General features: G+C 40.9%; 1 protein-coding gene across 5 annotated transcripts in view; it reads left to right on the plus strand.

Moving 5' to 3' along the window:
- PTPRO (protein tyrosine phosphatase receptor type O) overlaps positions 1-21,039 on the plus strand; it is a 172,680-nt gene that overhangs the window by 119,921 nt on the left and 31,720 nt on the right. For all 5 annotated transcript variants that reach the window (XM_064421348.1, XM_064421350.1, XM_064421349.1 and 2 more), the window contains 8 exons: positions 1,398-1,550; positions 3,127-3,573; positions 3,948-4,109; positions 6,842-7,041; positions 9,288-9,408; positions 11,331-11,524; positions 13,946-14,057; positions 19,048-19,199. In XM_064421348.1, coding sequence (XP_064277418.1) covers positions 1,398-1,550; positions 3,127-3,573; positions 3,948-4,109; positions 6,842-7,041; positions 9,288-9,408; positions 11,331-11,524; positions 13,946-14,057; positions 19,048-19,199 — 1,541 coding nt within the window. The remainder of the gene's footprint in view (positions 1-1,397; positions 1,551-3,126; positions 3,574-3,947; positions 4,110-6,841; positions 7,042-9,287; positions 9,409-11,330; positions 11,525-13,945; positions 14,058-19,047; positions 19,200-21,039) is intronic.

A 21,039-nucleotide genomic window follows, 5' to 3' on the forward strand; every position in this document is an offset into this window, starting at 1 on the left:
ACAGGATCAAGCCTGGTGGTTCTGTGTCACCCTGCAGTGACACAGTGCTGTGCTGTAGAGTACATCAATGCAGCATCCAGTGCTGTCCCTAAGCTAAAAAACCCTGCTGCAGAATAGAAATTTCAATGTTCCTAAAATAATCTAGTCAAGGGCAATCAATCTAACAGTCTAGACAGTCAGCCTAAGCAAACAACCAACCTAACCACCTGAATGATCTAAACAAGAGCAAATTCTGCTTTCTTTTTTATTTGTTTGTGACTGAACCCTTCCATATTGTTTACAACAATTGTATTTGTTTACAACTTTTGCTCTGCAGTATATCTTAAGCACAGTATCTGTCTCAGAGATATGAATGGGACTGTAAATGTCCTGTGGGAAGCATCCTAAGAGGTGAGGAAGGCACCCACATGCCTTGTAGACCCTGAAACCCCTAATGGTTTAACATCCCATAGTGGCAGAAAAATCCAAAATCAAAATCTTTGGGCAATCCAGTAGGTGTTGAATTGAATTTTAGGCACTGAATTAAGGATCCCAGAATAGAAGACTCATCACTGGAAGATCTCTTTAAACTCAGCAGAGGTAGATACACACCTCTGGAAGGAGGTCAGAGAATTTGGGAGTCTCTTTGCTTCAATACAAAATGGGGCTAGAAATCCTCTTCTCAGTGCTGTAAAGTGCCAGAAGTTAGGAAGGATAAAGTCTGGATCATGGTAGAAAATACAGGTGACCTCTTTGCAGAGAACAAAAGGGACACCAGCAGTAATTTTTCTCCTCTACAGCTAATAGATAGTTCTGGGGGCTGTAGCGCTGAAGCTGCTGATAAATAAAAGAGTCAGCTTAAATTAGGAGATTCACTAATCAGCTTGCACACAGATAGCCCTGAGCAAGTTCTCTTCAGCCCTCCTGTGTGGTGGACGTGAGCCGAGCCCTCAGCACCACTCGATTGCAGGCGCGTGTTCCTTTGAACATCTCCCACAAATGCTGGGCTTCAGTCAGCAAAAAACAGCAAAAAAAAAAAAAGACCTTTTGCGTGCAGCAGTTAAAGGTCTGCAGGAACTGTCAGATGCTCTTTGAGATATTCAGTGTCACGTGGAGCAGGTTGCCAGATTCAGTTCCCTTGCCAGTGAAAAGCAGCTCATGTTTCTTGTGCTGGGCCTTTTTTTTTTTTTTTTTTTTTTGGTCTTTCTTTTTTCTAGTAGCAAAGTGGCTTTGACAGCCAGGAAAAGTGTTGGCAAACTGAATTATTACAATTTCATGTCTCAGAGCAGGCTGAAAAATGTTTAAACATCTAAAACATTGCCCATTCACCATGTGCAGTCACATTATCAGAAAGCGAACATTTGATGCATTATCCGCTTTTTTTTTCCTTCCTTCTTTTCTCTTTAAACCTTCTGCAGATTTCTTTAAAGGTAAAACAGTTTTCAATCACTGGCTGCCAGGCATATGCTACAGTAACATCACATTCCAGTTGGTGTCAGAAGCAACCTTCAACAAGAGCACGCTCGTGGAATACAGTGGGGTCCAGCATGAGCCCAAACAGCACAGAACAGGTGATGAAAATTCTTACACACCATTTCTTCCAAAGTCTGTATTTCTGCTTTTCTTGCTGCTGTGGGGAGGGGACTGATCCCACAGAGAGCAGGGTCTGTGTGGGAGCAGTCTTGGGGGCACGGGAGGAGGATGCTGTGGCTGTTCCAAAGGCTTGTGTATGCAAACAGCTCAGAGGGAAATTTGTGTGAGTGTTCCTGCTGTAAAGCTTGCTTCTTACAAAACAACTTCTGCTTCACGTGAGGTATCCCGAGCCTTGTGCTAGGAACGAATTTTTATGCCACAGGAATAGCTGCACTGAGCAGACTATTGATCTGTCTCTGTTGGTCTGTCTCCTTGTGCAGTGAATCACAGCTGCACTGCTCGAGAAGACCTTCCTCACTGTGCCCTTTTCCATCACGGAGAAGAATGTCAGAGCTGCCCAACTTGGCGGCCACTCTGTGCCCTGAAGCATGAACTTTTAATTTCCAAGACAGCAATGTTGCAAAGGCTGAAAATTACGTTTGTTCAGGGTCCAGAACTAATTTAATTTGGTCCTGGGATGGTGCCCAAAACTTTTTTGTTAATCTCTTGGACCGCAGACATTTATCAGGGTCCAAAGTGAAATGTACCAGTGATAAAATCAAAAGGCCAAATCTTCAGATGAATACACTGGTGTTGGTCCATTGCCTTGTACAGAACTCAGCCAGCTGATACCAGCTGAGTTCTGTCCTGAAGATCTTAAATATAGTTGTTGAGATATTGAACCATAACCAACAGGATCCCTTTTTTTTTTTTTTTCTGCTGCCCTCCCATGCCTCATTTTTCACATGAACTGCAATGAGAATGTAGAGTCTGGTTTTCTATTAGTGGCCGTGGATGGGATGGGATTTGAACAAATTAATGTGCTGTAAAGTGCCAACTTAAAAGGTGGCAGGCAAAATTATTTGCAGAGGATACTCAGAGTGTGTAAGGAGAGGCAGAGAAGCAATCACAGTGAGACAGACAAAATGCTGTGTGTTCACCTCCTGGCATCAGCTGAAGTAACTTCTTTGCGTGCCAGAATCTTGTCTTGTGGAGACCCGAATCTTAAGATCAAGCTTTCACTAATATTAAATTTTAAACTGATGTTTAATGCTTGTGAAAAGGTGGCTGCTAAAAGCATATGAAAAGCCCTACAGCAAGGTTATTTTTTAAAATATGAGCTATGCCATATATTCTTTTTGCATGTTTAAATTCATTTCTACAGAAGTGGGCTTTTTTTCCATGATCGAGAACTTCCTGGAAGACACAATAAAGATTCACTGTTAAAAATTCACACTGGAGTAGCCTTGCACTGAAGTTTGATTTACTGTGACTTCACATCTACTTTACTTCCTGGCATTCTTTATTGTGATAATGCTGTGAATTTATACTCATCTTGATCCCACCACAGTCACTTTGGTACATGTATAAGAATAGGCAAGAGAAGGGAGGATCTTAGTAAGAACAAGTCATTTCAAACAATCCCTAGGAGAATGCTATTTGTCTGGGGAATTAATACATTTAAAGGTGCACAGGACACAGCCATTAAAAGCCCATCCCTTGCTTCTCTTTCAGTTCCTTACCCACCCCGAAACATTTCCGTTCAGATCGTACCAATCAACAGAAACAACTGGGAGGAGCACAGCGGGAATTTCGCGGAAGAATCCTTCATTGGACCGCAGGAGATCATGAGGAAAGAGCAGCCCAGCCATCCTTCTGAGAGCCCTACTGCAATCCCAGCAGCCAACACCTCTGCAGCCTGGCTGGATGAGCACTCCAACAGCAGCGAGTTTGGAACCAGCTCGCAGCCATCCTGGTGGTCCAGCGAGGCCGAGTCCTCCGAGGGGGAGGAGGAATTTGTCAACGCAGGTTCCAGGGATTATGAAGCCACTGATGCCAACACGTCTGGCAGACCCACAGCAGAGCCCCCTCCCTTCCTTCCTGTGCAGATGGTGCTGACCTGGTTGCCTCCAAAGCCCCCTACTGCCTTTGATGGTTTCCACATCAATATTGAAAGGGAAGGTAAAGCCGAGCCTTGTGCCCTTCTCATCCTCCTTTTCTGTAATTCCATTGGTGCTTGTCTCCTCTGAATTATCAATTATACAGTACTGTGCTTCAGAGGGCTTTGTTAGATCCCATGTATTTCTTGAGGAGTTTTTGCATTCAGCAGCATCTACTTTTGGCTGGGCAGGAGTAAACCACAGCTTGCAGTTCTCTTTTGTTAAACAAGATTTATACTGCTGCACATATTGCCACACTGTTTGAATAAAGTCCTTTTGGATACCTTTTAATCCCACAGCTGAAACAGGATTAGCATTTCTAATGTAAATAATTCTCCTGGTGGCTGATACCTTTCAAATTTCAATTAATCTACATTTTTTTCCCTCCTTATTTAGAGAACTCCACAGAATTTTTGACAGTGAGTGAGGACACTCACAAATTTGTTGCTGAACTGAAAGAACCAGGAAAATACAAGTTGTCTGTTACAACATTCAGCTCCTCTGGCTCTTGTGAAGTTCGGGGAAGTCAATCAGCAAAAACACTTAGCTTTTACATCAGTAAGTATCTCATCAAACTCCTCTTTTCCTCCCCGAATAACATAGCTGCAATTTACAGAGTTTGACCACTGTGGTATTCCTAACACCTGCTGATGGATCACAAGGGTCTGGTCATCTGGAATTCCCTGTGCCAGATCAGGAAATGTAGTGCAAATAGACATTAATTATAATTATAAATATTGATATAAATATTATTGTATTAATTATAATAATTAATATATTGCAGCCTGCCTGGATGGGCCTTGATTGTGCCATCTGGGCAGTCTTAGGAAATCAAGCGATGTGATGGAGTTGTTGTCAGTGTTCAGAAGTGAAATGAGTTTCCCTTTTGCATCTCTCAGAGTGAGGATTTAATTCCAAGAATTAATTTGGTGGTTGCAGAGAGCTTTGGAAATATTTAACTTTCCTACTCTTGGAGTATGTACTGGGTTGGGGATGAAGGGCAGCACAGGCTGAGAGTGTGGGAATTGCACAATTAAACACTGAACTCTGAAATTGAATGGTCTCTGAGAGAACACAGAGCAAATTACAGCAGATGAAGTGGTTCAGCCTGCTAAATTCAAAGGAGAAAAAGTAATTTATTATTTCCCTGTAGAATCCCAGACTTTCTTAACTGGAGATTCAGTAAAAGACAAAGTAATAATACACTACTGTGTAAACTAATACCAAGACTGACAATTGGATCAGCAAGTGAGACAGGTGTTGGTGAATTCAGATCATTATCCTTCTAATGGCTGTGGTCACCTTTGTGCCTTTTTCTGCAGAAGGAAGTAGATATACCCTATGGAATGCCCATGGAATGAGACAGGGGAATACTTGCAGCACTGCACAATTTTGCATGTGAAAAGATAATGCCTTCCCAAACCATGAATACTGCAACAAGACACAGTAGCCAAAGCTGGCAGAAAAAAAATCCTATTAAAAGGAAATGTAGTCAAGCGCTTCAGTATATTATGAATAAAAATTGTGCCTTTAGTAGCTCATAACATTTGCAAAAGTAGGTATTTGGACTTGAATTCATCATAATGCTGGACTGCATGTAGGAATTCCACTATTGCTCCCATTTTTAACAACTTTATAGTTGGAAGAAACAATAATTGGAAAACATCCAGAAAACAGCACATGAGAGAGAGGGTCTCTGCTGTTGTAATTTCACTGTCTTCTGTTTTTCTTTAGGAATAGTTGGACAGCTTCATTGTAGGAAAAGCATTAAAGTAGATAAATATGTAGCATTGCTATTAATACCAAATGTTGTTCCATTTTGCAAGATGTGACATATTTAATTTTCATTAAGCGGTATTTAATACTTAATGTGTCCACCATGCTAACTGTGGACCTGAGAGAAATGAGGACATGTTAACCCAAATTATAGGGGTGTAGATGGGCAGATTAAGGATGACCCTTAATCTCATTATGGATAAAGTATTAAGGTGTTACAGGAAGGAAATGGTATTTTAATTTTCCATGTAGCACATAAGAACCTTTGGTTTTTGGGTTTTGTCAGTTAGTTTTGCATGCTTTTACAACAAAATGAGGGTTCTTGGCAGGCATTTTAGTTACTCTGTTGAATGCAAGGTCCTTAGTAGTTTAGATAGATTTTATATGTATTTCTGGTAGAATGCCAAATTGGAGATATGAACAAATGCTCTTAGGTTAAAATTGCTTTTCCATTCTTCATTCTGAGTCTGGTCAAGTAGGCTTTTTGTGTGGGGACTACAGCTCTGGGTTATGACATGAGGCATCTCTGCTGCCTTAATGTCAACACTGAAACAGTTTCTGAATAGTGAGAGCTGCATGTACATCCTCTGTCTCCAGAGAATAATCTAATGATCAAATTCCTCTTTTTTACCTGTGTGGGTGTGGGTCTTTGGCTGTGAGTAAATTTTGCCCAGTGTCAGTCTTATATTTTCCTTGTAATGCTTGGTTGGTGAATCATCCTGTGAAATTACTAGCTTGTTTACATATTTTTGTTACATCCAGATAGCAGTCAAATATTATAGGCTGATCTTAAACCATGTTCTTGCTCTGGCATTTGTTTTATTTTGTCAATAAATGTAAATTACCATTAGAGTTGTATGGAGGAAGAATGTCAAGGAGAGAGGGGTCACAAGCATTGCTTAAAAGTGACAAGAAAAATGGGCTGTTTTCATGAAATACAAAATTTTGACCAAGTCTAGCTATTTTCCAAACTGTTCTTTTATCTATAGTTAAAGCTGTGTTCTCCACCAAGTGCTCCAAAAAGTCCGATGAAGAATGAGGTTCTTCACTTTGGTGACCTCTGTGAACTTGATTTTCATGCTTTGAGGCCGTGGTGTGCTTGGAGGGTGTGTTAGTATGTGGAGGGGCAAAAAAAATCTGTGTGCTTATCCTTTAATATTGGTCAATGATCTGTACATTATTGACTGCCAGTGCTTTTAAGCATTCCCTTGGAGCAAATCTGATCCTGCTGGGTGGTTTCTGGTCAGCAGAGAATACTGCCCTCTGAATTTTCAGACAGGCATGTTTCTCTTGTCATGGGCTCTGCTGCAAGTTTTCCCAGGGGCTGCCACTTCTGCTACTGGGGGCTGTGTGGGTGGACATCTGCCAATCCAGCCTCCCTCACCTGAAAGGGAATAAATAATAAATAATTATAAGAGGGAATAAACAATTCCCTGAAAGAAGGGTGTTTTAACACGTGTGCCTCAAAATGGATGGAGTGCCTTGCTCACCTGTGCTTTTGGGCCATGTCCCAGGCCCCACAGGTGAGTGGATAGAGGAGCTCACTGAGAAGCCCCAGCATGTGACGGTGACCGTGCTGAGCTCCACGACTGCCCTGACGTCCTGGACGGCGTCACACGAGAGCAGTGGCAACAGCACCATCGTGTCTGTGCTCTCCCTCACCTGCCAGAAGCAAAAGGAAAGCCAAAGGCTTGAAAAGCACTACTGCACTGAGGTAAGGAGCAGAAGCTGGAGCATTTTCCAAACCAGTAAAAAAAAAAAATCATGCTGCTGTTCAGAATCCTTGTGCCCCAGGGCTCTCTGAGGCTGCAGAGGACAGGGACAGCTGCTGTCCAGAGGGAGGGATGTGGCTGGTGCTGAGAGGACGGGAGAGCCCAGCAGGCAGGAATGAGAATGTGCAGTACACCACAGGGTTGGTAAAGTGGTGTTTCTGCTGGACTTGCTGTGATTTCACTCAGGCATGTGCTGCAGTGCATCTGTAATAAGCAAAGTGCTCACATGCATGGTTGTCATCAAAGCAACATAAATTATTTCTTCGCTGTCCCACATTTGAGTACAGAGCCAGACTGTAAAATTTCTGGAAGTTTTGAGATGATCAGAAGCCAGCTTGTCTTTTCATCCATAGAAAAAGGTGTCAGTTCTAGGAATAGCAATTCAGACCAGCAGTGATTTGTATGGACAAGTCATTTATGGGATGTGTTTATAACCATCAAGAGTCCTGAACCCCTAAACCTAACAGTTTTCTGCTACTTGAAACCCTTAGTGAGTGCAGACTCTGTGCCTGTGATAGGTCAGTGGCACATGGCTTCAATTAGAAAGATTTCAGCCCACATCTCAGCAACCTCACCAGGATGCTGATGCAGCCTTTTTCTGAGCAGGGCCATGGCTTCTGTCTGGCTCCCTGAATGTGTGTGGTGGAGGAGGCTGCAAAGCACTGCAGAGCTGCCCTGCTGCACCCTCAGCCCACCCATGGGAATGGAGGGGACTGCTGGCATCCTTGGAAATCATTTCCTTCAATTTCATCATCAGCCCTGCAACTGAATTAATACAGAGGACTTGTGACCCTTAAAATGCCTTGTAAAATTAATCTCTGTAGAAATTTTGAGTTTTAGTTCAAGAATGGCTTTGAAGTTAAAAGTTTGGAAGTGACAATTTGAGAATTGTTTTTCAGAATCAGCTTGTTATCTTATTGTTACTTGTATTTCTTAGAAGTGCAGTCATTTAAATGGGAAGCAAAGTACAGTAGGTGATTATAAACACAAACCACAAACATTCATATTTATAATTTCCACAAATACTACAGGATTCATCTACAAACTCAAAAACAAGTACCTAAAGTTAATCTGTGAAAGTAAATGTGTGAATGTGTGTTTACTGCAAGTAGGTTGAAAAGTCTAAATACAGTTATTTGTTTCTTTCTGTCATTATATATATATTTGTATATAATTTTATCAAGTTGTTATACCTGGAATTGTTAATAGCTGTTGGTTTGAGTTCTCCGTGATGAGCCTGAAAAGAGCAAAATTCAGTGCAGAGTTCTATCCATTTCCAACATGGTGCATGATTTAAAATTGATTTAGCTTTCCAGAGCAGCTGGTAAAGACTAATTCTGTTCCTCACTAAATCTGTGCTTGGCAGTGATACAATCATGTGCATTGCAATAAGCCACCAGTGCAGAGGTGGCTGTGATACAGACTTTGGGAAGGTTGTGAAGAAAATATTAGTAGGAAATACCAGCCTGCAGCTCTAGAGAGGATGTGTGAAGGCTTTTCCTCAAAGCTGCTCTGTGCATTTGCTGGAGTCTTCAAGAGGTGAGCCTCTTCCTGTTGTATCAGAACAGGAGTCACTTGGTCAGGAATTCTGCCTCCAGCTCTGACTGAATCCTGGTGTGGCACAGCAGAAATTTCAACAGTGATGTTTTGAAACTGAAATGAAAAATCACAATGCCCCTAAGTTACAGTTTGTAGTGCTTTGGAGGGGAGGTGACAGAGAATATTTCCTCTCTGATTTCACTGTGGAGTCATTCAGTAATTGCAGTCAGAGGACAGATTCCCCAAAATGCTGCCTTCAGCTCGCAGAGCTGCATCAATGATGGATGGAAAGCCTCAGGCTCTAATTGAAAACATGTGGTCTAAACACTCCAGCCTGAATAACACCACCTGAAAATGAATACCGTAGCCTGAATATTGTCATAAACTTTGACAGTAGAAGAGAGTGGGTCTGCAGTGAGGTAGCTGACCTTCTGCACCCAGGCAAGTGCAATTCCCTGAGTCAGATCATTTGTGAGGTCAGTCCTGACCACTGCCACAGTTTTGCCACGTGGGGCTGAATGAATGGAGCTCTTGCTGCCAGTGTGTTTGGATTCATGCCTTTTGTAACTGGAGCCATTCAAGTACAGTCTCAATACTCTTTTATTAATCAAGTAAATGCTGCATATCTGATGAGATCCTCTCCTCCTAGGTGAATTCCAGCAGCAGCCTCATTGAAAATCTCGTTCCTGGTGCTCAGTACCAAGTTGTGGTTTACCTACGGAAAGGACCTTTGGTTGGACCTCCCTCTGATCCTGTCACATTTTCCATTGGTAACCCCTGAACCTACTGATTGAAATGCATTTATTTCATTTCAGGGTTTGTTGTTTTGTTGGGTTTTTTTATGTGTAATATGTTCATTAAGTCCTGTAGACCACACCTAGATTTTTTCAAGTTAGAGTGGGTCTCAGTGTTCTCTGCTTTGGGATTTGAAAATGAGAGGAGCCCTCTGAGACTGACACTAGTATTTTTGAGAATGTGGTTTTATGTCCAACAGGCAGAGCTGCTGCCCCCATACCTGTAATTTAGGGTTCCACTAGGCTCCTACAAAGGGTCATTTAGGACAGAATTCAATTACTTTTAGTTTCAGTGTAATTAATTTTGTTAAGATTACCACTTAAACAAAATGTATATAAGCAGAGAGAGGGGAAAAAAGATTCAGTGTACAGAGTTACATTTGCAGATAAATATTCAACCTGTGTCACCCAGCTTCTCCTTTTGACAAAAAGCCTGCTCAGTGGGACAGCAGGTGGCTGAAATTTAGAGATCTTCAGTATTTTTAATGCTGCTTCCTCTCTGTGATGTAGGGAAGAAAGTGAAACAGGAAAAAAAAATGTTATCCTGTTAAGAATTTAATCCTTAAATAAAAGCCACTATGTGGTCTAGTGATTATGGTGACAGCCTTTTCATTCTAGTCAATCTTCTTATATATTTTCATAAATTTGGTCTGAATAAAAATTTGTGAAGTATGCTATATTTCAGAAAAGGAAAAATTGGTATTTCAATATTTATATATACTTTAATGTTGAAATTTCTGTCATTGGACAGTTTTCACAAATGCTTTTGTTCTTCTTTCTCACTGTAATTCAAAAGTCTAAAAAACTCTACTTTTATTTGCGAAAGTAAAATCATGTATACCCGAAGTAAATAAGTTCCTTCATTTTCTCCACTTTTTTATGGCCTCACAACCATGAAAGTTTCTTACAAAACTGAAAATGACAATGAGTTTCTAAACAGAACATCTCGTAACTTTCATATTATGAAGGGGCTGTTTTGATGCAGTAAAACAACAGCTGTAGGAGTTTTCATTTCACAACAGTTTATTGAATACGATACTAAAATAATAGAACTGAAAAACAAATTCTTCTGTGAACTTACCAGTGGTGGCTAACGACAAATGAAACTCAAATAAAATAAAGTGCACTTTAAAAAGTATTCCATTCTCCCCACATTTATCCTAAGGCTCATTTTCACAGGGTGAGGATCAGCAGTTCAGAGAAAGCAAAGCAAAGACGAGGTAAATGATTTAGAAAGGCAAAGCCATGTGCTAACATGGGCTGAAAGAACCTGGGTGCTGCTCTGGGTTCTAACCCGGTGTGCAATAGCTGGAGTTCTGCAGCCCTGGCAAATGTTAGCTCTGAGCCCTTATTTAAGTAGCCTCAGTGAAATCATGGAGAATAATTGCTTTCCAGACCATGCAGGCTGCAGAAGTTGACCCTTGATGTGACATTCTTCAAATCACTTGACTCTTTCTCAGTGTCACTGTCGGTGAGGCAGGAATAGCAATGCATGACAGAGCCTTTGGGTTCCCCAGGGAAGGAGGGCTGGAGATGAAAACTTTCCTTTCTTACAGTGCTCTGGCTTTTGATGCTTTTGGTTTTGAGCATCTTGAAATATCTCCTGAGCACCCTGATTTTCAAAGCAGAATAGAACCCTCCATTTATGTGAGAAAGTGAGATGTGACTTTACCTCCAGCTAAGCAGCCAACACCAAGTGCTCTGTAGCCACTTCTGAAAAAGGAGTTTTAAACTAGAGAACAAGTGCTTAAAAAATGGTATTCAGCTGCTTGTGACCAGGAAGTTCTTGAGGATTAAAGTCAGAAATAGGTAGAACATTATTAAGAAAAGGTATAATTTTAAAATAAAGTGCAACTGATAAGACATGCACGTTGCTAACCATAATTTCTGCTTTGTAGTGCCCACTGGAATAAAGGATCTGACACTTTACCCTTTGGGACCCACTGCTGTGGTTCTGAGCTGGAACAGACCTTTCCTGGGGGTGTTCAGGAAATATGTGGTGGAAATGTTTTACTTCAACCCATCAACCATGACCTCGGAGTGGACAACCTACTATGAAATAGCAGCAACTGTCTCCTTGACTGCCTCAGTGGTACAGTGATCATTCCTGCCTTGCTTTCCCATGCCTGTGTGGCCCTGGCACCTTGTGACACTTCTTTTCCCCATGAATATGTATATGTATATATATGCCTTTAAGCCTGGCACTTTTTTTTTTTTCCCCAGCAAAGCAGAGAAAATGACCAAGGGTGCTGGAGGCATTTTCTCTTCTAAAGTAAGGCACTGCCAGCTGAACCATGCTAAATTTCAAGCAGAGCAATGAGACAGGAGTTTAGCTTCTTTTTTTTTTTTTTTGCTTTGTTGTTGTTCAGCAAGTCCAGAGGCAGCTTCAGTTTGTGGGTCAGTTTGTCAGTCAAGGCTTTAAAAGTTCCATCATCTCCTCGGGGGGCGCAGTGCAAAGGCTTATCTACATAATTAATATTGATAGTATGGATTTGGGGCTTGCAGGCTGGTCTCTCAGTGTGCCATGTGGAAGGCTTAGCCCTGTTTTTTTTTTGTGAAAAAATGCCTTCGTGTTTCTGAAGCTGCCAAATCTTAGGCCAGGGTTTTTACTAGGTGAACACTGGTCTCTATAAGAGCATACTCACACTTAAATTCACAGGTGTCCTTGCAGGTATAAACTGAAATTTTCTTTCCCTTTCCCATTATTTTCTGGAGAAGGTGAAAAGATTTTATTCAGATTTTGTTGTTGTGCAAGACAGAAAGCAATTCTAGCTGAAATTAGTTGTTCAAGAAAGTTATGAGTATGCAAAAAAGATAGCAATAACTTCTGCTGCTGGAGAGAGCCACAGTGATTTACTGTAATTGATTTGCATAATACCATTTGTGGAGTCATTTTGGCTCCAGCAGCTTTACTTTAATTGGGTATGTGACTATAAATCTAACACATAAATCTCCAGGGAAATTAAAAACAAAAATAACTTACCAAACTGGTAATTAATATCTTGTAATCATGACTCAGCACAAATAGATTGATAGCTGAGTGATCTAAGTGATCCAAGAAATAAAGCTATCATGCAGAGGTAATGTTGTTCATTAGGAAAGGAGATGATGTTGTCCCTCACTGTTGCAAATCCTGCTCAAGGAAGCCAAGTTGGAATTGCTTTGTCTGGATTTCAATCTGAAATGCAACAGTGCTGTATCACAGCTAAAGTGAGCATTTCTTCAAGGATAATTTTAAAGTCTTATTCTGAATTTGGAAAAGAATGTTTCCCTATTGTTCTGTTGTGGCATTTAATGTACAGGTAGGGAGTGGTGGACTTTGGTTTGGGTTCTCTAATGGTGCTCCAGAATCCCTCTGATCCCTGCTGACACCTCTGAGTGCTGTATTCTGAAGCAAGAATGAGAAGAATCAAAAATCAATGTTGTCAACAGCATGAAATAATCAAGCATTATTTCCTGGAGGGTTAACATTTGATAAGAACCTTTGGAACTGGATTTGTCTTTTCACTCTGTTTAGTTGCTTCATTCATTTTCTGCTCTGCAAGTGACTTGAAAATTGTCAAAGTGTCAAAGTGAGGTTGGTATTTCCAATATGACACCAGGGGCATGTCAGAAGAAGTCCAATCATCTTCAAGGATTTGGTGTCAATGTAGATACAACTTCTTCAAAAAATCATGAAAATAACAGATCCCACCACCTATATTTGCATTGTCTTGTAGTATCCAGAGAAAAAAGGTCACTGCAAACAGCAGAGATCTGCAAAAATAGCAATTTCTACATTGTTGAAGTTGTTCACTATTTTCAATTTGCTTTTATTTTGAATTTTAAAAATATCAAGAGGCTTTTCATCTAGACATCAATATCTTGAATGTTCTGTGCTGTCAGTGGAAGAATTAGAGTTTTAACTTAAACATTACATGCAATACTATAACATAAACCGTTGCTTTTTATATTTCATTTATATCTCATTTATATTTACATATATAATTTATGTCTCATAAGTAATTTATGTTTCATTCCTATTCCATTTATAATAAATGATAATAGGAAGTGAAATACACTTGGAAAAAATACGTCTCTTAAAGTGACAATATCTGAGACAAAAACATAATTTCCAATTTATCCTCAACCCCCATTTAATCCAACTAGGAACACCAACATTTCCCAGTTAAATATTTTGCCTTCATCACACTGGAATTGTGATGGAAGATTGCTCTGTGTGAATGTTTCATACCACCCTGGAAATGCTTTGAGATTCCCGTGATGGACAGAACCTGTGACCAGGTGGATGTGGGTGAGCAGCAGAGCCACCATAGCTGTTCTGCTCCCCCTGCACAGATTTTTTTAGTAAATTGAAAGGCCAAATTTCAGAGATTTCCACTGAAGGAAGGAATGGGAGCTCAGAAAAATGACTGTAGGCACTGGTTTTATAAATACTGTTATATTTCAGAAGCCCTGCCTCATGCTGGTGAGTTCCCTCCTGAGCTGCTCTTTGTGTTTTGTCCCTCTACAGAGAATAGCCAACCTGCTGCCTGCTTGGTACTACAATTTCCGGGTCACCATGGTCACCTGGGGGGACCCAGAGCTGAGCTGCTGTGACAGCTCCACCATCAGCTTCATCACAGGTAAGCAGCCAGCTGAAAACACTCTGGGAGTGCTCCTGGGGGCAGAGGCACTGGGCAAGACTGACCTGGGTGCTGTGTTTCACCTGCAGATACTTGCAAGTTAGAATATTTCTCATCTAAGTATTTTTTGATGTTTTTGTTTGAATTTAAAAAAAAAAATGAAACAAAAAAAAAAACCCAAAAAGTTGGGGTTGGTTTGTTTATTTGGGTTGGTTTGGTTTGGTTTTTTTTGTTTTGGGTTTTTTTGGTTTGTTTTTTTTTTTTTTTTTGCTTGGTTGGTTTTGGTGTTTGCTTTTCTACTATTTTGTTTTTAAGCCTCTGAGGACTGCTTGAAATGAACATATAAATGATTTTTTCCTATGACAAGTAAAGTGCTTGATTGCTCTGTTGCAGTTCTCCTTCAGCCCCTCTGAGGGCCAGTGGTCCTGCTCCACTTTTACCACACCATACATTTGACATGTAGAGAAGTTAATAGGTAAATTAGTAAACCTGAATTCTTATGTTTCTTAATATTATCAAACACTTTTTTCATTTATCTGCAATATTTCCAAGTGTTTTTTCCTCCTTTATTCACCCTCCCAGTAATCCCCAGGTCAGAACACAACTTGTGTAGCACCGAGATGAGTGAGCTGATATAACCACAGGGATTTCCCTCTTCCTCTTGGGACCAGACATGGATTTAACACACTCTGGCATCTCTTGGCATATTCTTTGTATTTAGATCTTTAATATGTCCAACAGATCAGCCATAAAGGGAGCAGCATGAGAAATGTCCTGTTAGCACCTTGCCATGTGTTCCCAGCATCCAGGATGGTTAGGCCAGAGTCAGAGTTCTTCATTGAATCATTTTGCTTTCAAATGTCAGTGTTTAATTCACCTTGCTGAAGATGAGTAAATAATTCAGTTTTACTGTGAGATGCAATGAAGTATACTTGCTCTCCTTTTCCCTCTGTAGGAATCCAATTAGAAGGAAAATCAGGGTGTAATGTCCCAGCCACTCACTCCAAAGCACACACTAGCCTAGTCCCAGATTTTCTGTTTAGGGAAAGTCAGAGAATGCACCTGGAAGAGTTACTGAATAAGACCCATTTAAAATGATGATTTACACAGAGCCTGTGGCCCAGAGAGCCACAAGAAAAAGCCAGAAACACTCCCATGCTGAGATACCTGATCCCAGGCTGCTCTGCTGACAAATTCTGGCATTCCTCCAGTGTATCAGAGCTGTAACCTCCTGTGGGGTCTCCAGGGGTATTCCTTGTCCTTTGGCATCAATCAGCTTTTCTGCAGCACTGTAAGGAAGCAATTTTCCACCTGGTTGGTTGCTGTATGAGGGAAAAAATGTCTTTTCCAACTGATTTGGGTACCAGGTTCAGCATTTTAGAGTGGAAGTGTTCCAGTGGGACACTCACTTCAGTATTGTATCTCCAAAAGCCTGCAGCAGAAATGAGGGACATCAAGGGTCTTCAAAAAAGTAATCTGTCATCAATACCAATCTGTATCTCTGTGTGATGACAGGAAAGATTGCTACTGCTGCTAAATGAAAAATTTATCAACTTCTTAACCAGCAGATGCAGACAAAATCAGAAATGGATGAACCTCTAAACATCATCCATTTGTGATTGGCAAAACCTCTCTTGGAGACGGTCATCTGGTTTTCAGTGAAAATATCCAACTGGAATGTTGCATCAATGGTTAATTTCTTTTATATCAAGAGTTTATACCCTGTGTTTCTGATCTGAATTTTTCTGGTTTCAGTGTCCAGTCCAAGATATTTTTTGCACTTTCATCATTGAAGAGACAAAAAGCCCTTTTTTTTTTGTCTCTATACAGAATTTAGTTTGCTTTTTCTGTTAATAAATTGCTTCCATTGAACTCTTCAGGTGCTCTCACTTTTAGGTGTTTTCCCATGTTAGTTTTTTTCCCCCCACTTTCTCTCTCTAATTTTTTCTGTCTTTACCAAAGTACACAAAAACTGAAAGTGTAATGCCAGCCTGCTGAACAGTCCTATAGAGGCACAATCAGCTCCCTATTCAAAGCTCTCCTGTGTGTGCACCTAAATGTCTACATGATTGCATTTCCTGCATCATCACACTGAAGGTCTGTGTTGATTTACTTCTATTTTATGGCTCCTAACAGAATTGATCATTTGTTGTTTACATGCTGTTTTCCAACAGACCTGACACTTTGAAATTCACTTTGTTTGAGCAGGGGGGCAAGATTTCAAACTCAGCCCTGTCCGAATCCTGCCCTCCTCTGCCAGTTACCATGCTCCTGGCATGGTTCATCAACCCTTTTCCTTTTCCTTTCAGGGTGTTGATGGAAATGTTGAATAGCAATGAGATATTAAAATCACACTGTGATTTTAAGTGAAGTGCCCTAACAAAGAAAGCTGATTTGGTCAAATTGCAAGCACTTTCCAATAGATGGTCAGTGCTGAATGTGACATTAAATGCACTCCTGTCCTCTGATTGCCTTATTACTTGCAATCTCTTCAGCTTTGCCCCGGAACTGCAGCCAGGCTGACTTGTGAGGCTTGCCAGTTTGTCATATCTGCAGGTTTGAAAAGTTTGTCCCCAGTAGGTGCTGCCTTTTCACGGGGGGACTGAGAGTTCTTTCTCATCCTCAGCCTCTTTCCTCCCAGAGCGGGGAGCAGATGGCTTTATGGAGCACTTGGTCCCTTTCTGCATCATTTTGAGCAATGCCACCTCCTCTGCATAGGTTGCCAGGAATTAAACAAACAAACCTACCAAAACCCCTGTATTTTAAAAATACTGGAGTGGAGGTTTTGTAGGCTTGACAGTGCACCATCTGTCAGTTCTTCTGTGTATAACTGGGGAGCCAACCTCCACACCTGGAGCATAAGCTTGAGTTTCAAAATCAGAGTGGAAGGCTCAGCTGGGAGTTTGAGGCTGCAGCTTGTAGGAGCTCAGAGCAGACGTTCCCTAGTGCAGGATCCCACTGCTCCTGGGGCTGTACTGAGCTGCAGCACTTGAGATGATGAGATGGAGCTCTCTCCCGCAGCTACAGAGAGGAGATTTGGGGGATCCAAGAGACTTCTCAGAAGCAGCATTTGTCCTCTCAGCTCCTGCAGCAGCAGTTGCACACTGGTTTTTTACTCAGGGAGAGATGGTGGCACTGCCAGGGTTGCTGTGGTGACTAATGAGTTTTTAATGCCACCTGCTGTAAACAGCTGGATTTAAAACAACCACGAGCCAGGGCTCTTTGGACCACCAGCACTTGCTTTTTTGCAGTGAGCATGGTTTTATCTTTGGAGAAGCAGGAGGAGTGAGGAAGACAGGCTCTGGGTGCTGCTGGCTGCCACCACGTGTGCTGCTGTTGGTCCCTGGGTGCTGCCAGCTGTCACTCTGGTGCAGGGCAGCAGCAGCTTGTGACTCCCACAGCCTCCCTGTGCTCCCCAGAACCTTGTGCTAGGGGTGTGGGTCACGCCAGCCCTGGCCCTTGGTCTCATGTGACATACCCTGGACTTTCACTGTCATGGAAGCATACCATAAATAAAAAAGTGCAGGGGGAAATCATAGTTTGTGTATGAGATCCATGTCAGTCGTGGCCTTAAACTGCAAGGATGCGCAGGGATGGGCTGGGAACTTTAAAAATTACAAGAACACTGCTTCAAGGATTTTATACTAAATCTTGTCAGCAGCATAAAAGGACATTTTCAAGATTAATTTTGGAGAATAATCTTACTAAACATTTCTAAATGGCCCTAAATTGTCTGTGCATTGCATTTGCTGCCTTGCTTCAGTGAAGTCTCAATGCCAAAGTGGAAGGAAACTTCGTGAAAGCAGCAGTGACATCTTGTGGCCCTTTCCGAGGCCATCCTGCATTCCCTGGCACCCAGGGCTCTGCTCCTCTGGCCTGCCCTGGCACAAACACACTGGACACAGCAGGGCTTGAGTAGAGGAAGAGCAGGCAGTTCACACCATCTTCCCCACTGTGCTCCTCCAAAATCGGCCAAGCACTGAGATCCATTCCTTTCCCTGTAGTATTCGAATTTTCCTACTCATATCTCCTTGGGAGGGGGTTGAGATTTTCACTTTTGGGTCTCAATTCACTATTAATTTAACTCTTTGCTGGGCTCCTGCGCCTTTGAATCAGGTAATCGAGGTGAGCTGTGCTCCCTCTACAGTGAATGGAGAGGATTCCCCAGAGGGAATCATCATCTTAAACACTGATTTTAGTGTTATTTTGGAGGTTTTTAGGGTTATTCTGGAGGCTGCTGTCTTTCTGCAGGTCCCAGCTGGGAAGGTGGCTGAGTCCCAGTCCCTGGGGGTATTGCAAAGACACGTGGGTGTGGAGTTGAGGGACACGGTTTGGTGGTGGATGTGGCAGTGCTGGGTTAAGGATTGGTCTCAGTCTTAAATGTCCTTTCCAGCAGGAGTGACTCTATGTTATGTGGGCTGCAGAGAGAGCCAAGGACTTGCTGGCAGCTCCAGAAGAAAAAATCCCTCCTAACAGGGTTGTGATGGGGCCCTTTTTCCCTCCCTTCCACCCAGGGAACAAGAGTGGTCATAGCTTCTCATGCAAAAGTTGTTCTTTGGAAATCTGCAGGGTTTGGGCTTTTCCTCCTAGAAAGATGCAAGCTCGGTGAAAAGATATTTTTCCCTATGGAAAACCTATCAATGTAACAATTTATTATTTCTTTTCAGTTCAGTGACACAGTGAAGCAAGATCTGAAGCTTTTAACTTGAATTTGACTTACAAATGTGACTTCAAAAATTACTTTTATCTGCCGTGATTTTTTTTTTACTGAAAGATTGTAAAAATAAATGTATTTTTGTTCTGATTATCTCCCAGGTCAAACAATGGCTTTCATATCTTTCAGCTAGGGCTCAAATGGTTTTAATGCTGCTTTCCTGCTAGCTTTGTGATATTCTCCTCGTGACAGCGTCCTTTGGCACAAGTTTATCACTGGATTTACCAATCAGCTGTGTTAGTCCCTGTCTGTAACACACTTGTCTTCTTCCTTCAGCACCTGTGGCACCCAAAATTACCTCTGTAGAGTATTACAACCACCTTCTGTACATCACCTGGACCTATGGAGGAGATGGCCCTGACCTTTCTCATTCCAGGATGCTGCACTGGATGGTTGTTGCAGAAGGAAAGAAAAAAATCAAGAAGAGTGTAAGTATCAGTGTGGAAAGTAGGTGGTGTTCAATTATTTTCGTTTTTTGGGTGTTTTTTTTCTTTTTTTTTTGGGTGGGTTTATGTTGCTTGGTTTGTTTCTCTGAGTTGGTAACTAAGAAAAACTTTGACAGCTCTGATAACTTTGTATTACTAAGTTCCAGCAAGTTTGGTAGAAGCCAGTAGAAGTTATTTCCTAGTGTTAGATCACTTTGAAAGACTTGAGCTCTCAAAACAGCCAGAGGGCAAAGTGTTTCTGTAGTGATCCAGTGAAGGTGTTGATAATTTATGTAATTTAAAAAGAGCTTAAAGACTTCTCAGCTTCAGACAGTAAAACAGAAACATTATTCTTATACACAAGTATGGTATTTTCCATTTTAATTTATTGATAATCAGAGTAAGCTACTGGCTGAGTTGTTTTGGTTTGTTCAAGTACTGTAGTATCCCATTTTCTGACTTTATCTTCATAAATTCTATTTTCATTTCATTTCATTTCATTTCATTTCATTTCATTTCATTTCATTTCATTTCATTTCATTTCATTTCATTTCATTCCACTCATTGGTGGAATGAGGATTTCACCCAGAATGTGTGCACTTAGAAAACTTGCTAGATGCTAAGGTGTGCTCGTGGTACATTCTCTTGAACATCTGGAAAATTTGAAGTTTATTTTCAGCAGAATTGCAAATTGATCACTGATTTTCATGTGGATTTGTGTGGAACATCCTAGCTTTCATTAGATTCCTTGTGGCTGCAAGAGTGCACCCACCTGGAGGTTGTTGCAGCATGAATCTAATTATATGATGAGGAGAATTGATAACCTTTCTGAGCAGCAGCAGCAGCTTTTAGGATTTGGATCCTTACTTCAAAGAAGGAAAAAAACCTAGATTTTAATTTTTGTCCTACAATTAAAATATTATATCAATCCAATTTTAAAAAAAAATCACAATTATATCCCTCTCTTCCTTCAAAAAGTCATGTTTTCTGTAAGGTTATTATTCTTTCAGGAAAAATCTGATTTCTCTACCATCCAACTGCACTGAATGAGAAAATAGTAGATTAAATAAATATAAAATAAACATTTATTGTGAAAATTTAAATAAATTAAACCCAAAATTCAATATGTAATTTTAGATTAAACAAGATATTAAAAGTAGAGGGTATCTACCATACAGAATATCTATAAATAAAACTTTAAAGCTTTAGGGATGTCTTTTCAAATGTTTGTCTTTATATTCCTTGTAAGACAAGGGAACTCAGAGGGTATTTTTTAGGAAAATCCTGCAAAAACCTTCCTATTTATAGCTAACTTTCATGGTTCTGTTCTTATGAATAAATATGAGTACATGCCTGCAGGCATCAGGGCACCTGTTCCCCCAAGCTCTGTTAGTCACTTCCAGGAACTGTATCCTTTAAACTCACACTATATTGTAATATCATAATATGATTTTATTATGATTGCTAATATGGTTGTTTTTCTTGTGGTGTTATTGAAATAAATAGGTAACACTGTCAGGCAATGCTGACTTTTTCTTCCTGCTCCCTGTGTATTTGCCAGAAGTTGGTCACTTTTTAGAGAAGTGATGAAAATTATGTGCAAAGCCCTATTGGTCTTTATTCAGAAATGTCAGTTTCTCTTCCATCTGAAAGCTTCAGCCTAAGAATTAGGTGCCTTTGAAAACTAGCATGAGATTCCTGGATGGGACCTTTATAGATAGTCCAGAAGTGCTGTGAAAACAGTGTGTTCCAAGTTCTGCATCCTTCTCCATGACTCTGGAGAAATGGGAAGATTACCTGAAAATAAAAGGAAGAAGTTATTCTCAGTCTTTTGAGACTCAGC

The sequence above is a fragment of the Passer domesticus genome, chromosome 5 (assembly GCF_036417665.1).
Source record: "Passer domesticus isolate bPasDom1 chromosome 5, bPasDom1.hap1, whole genome shotgun sequence".
NCBI lineage: Eukaryota > Metazoa > Chordata > Aves > Passeriformes > Passeridae > Passer > Passer domesticus.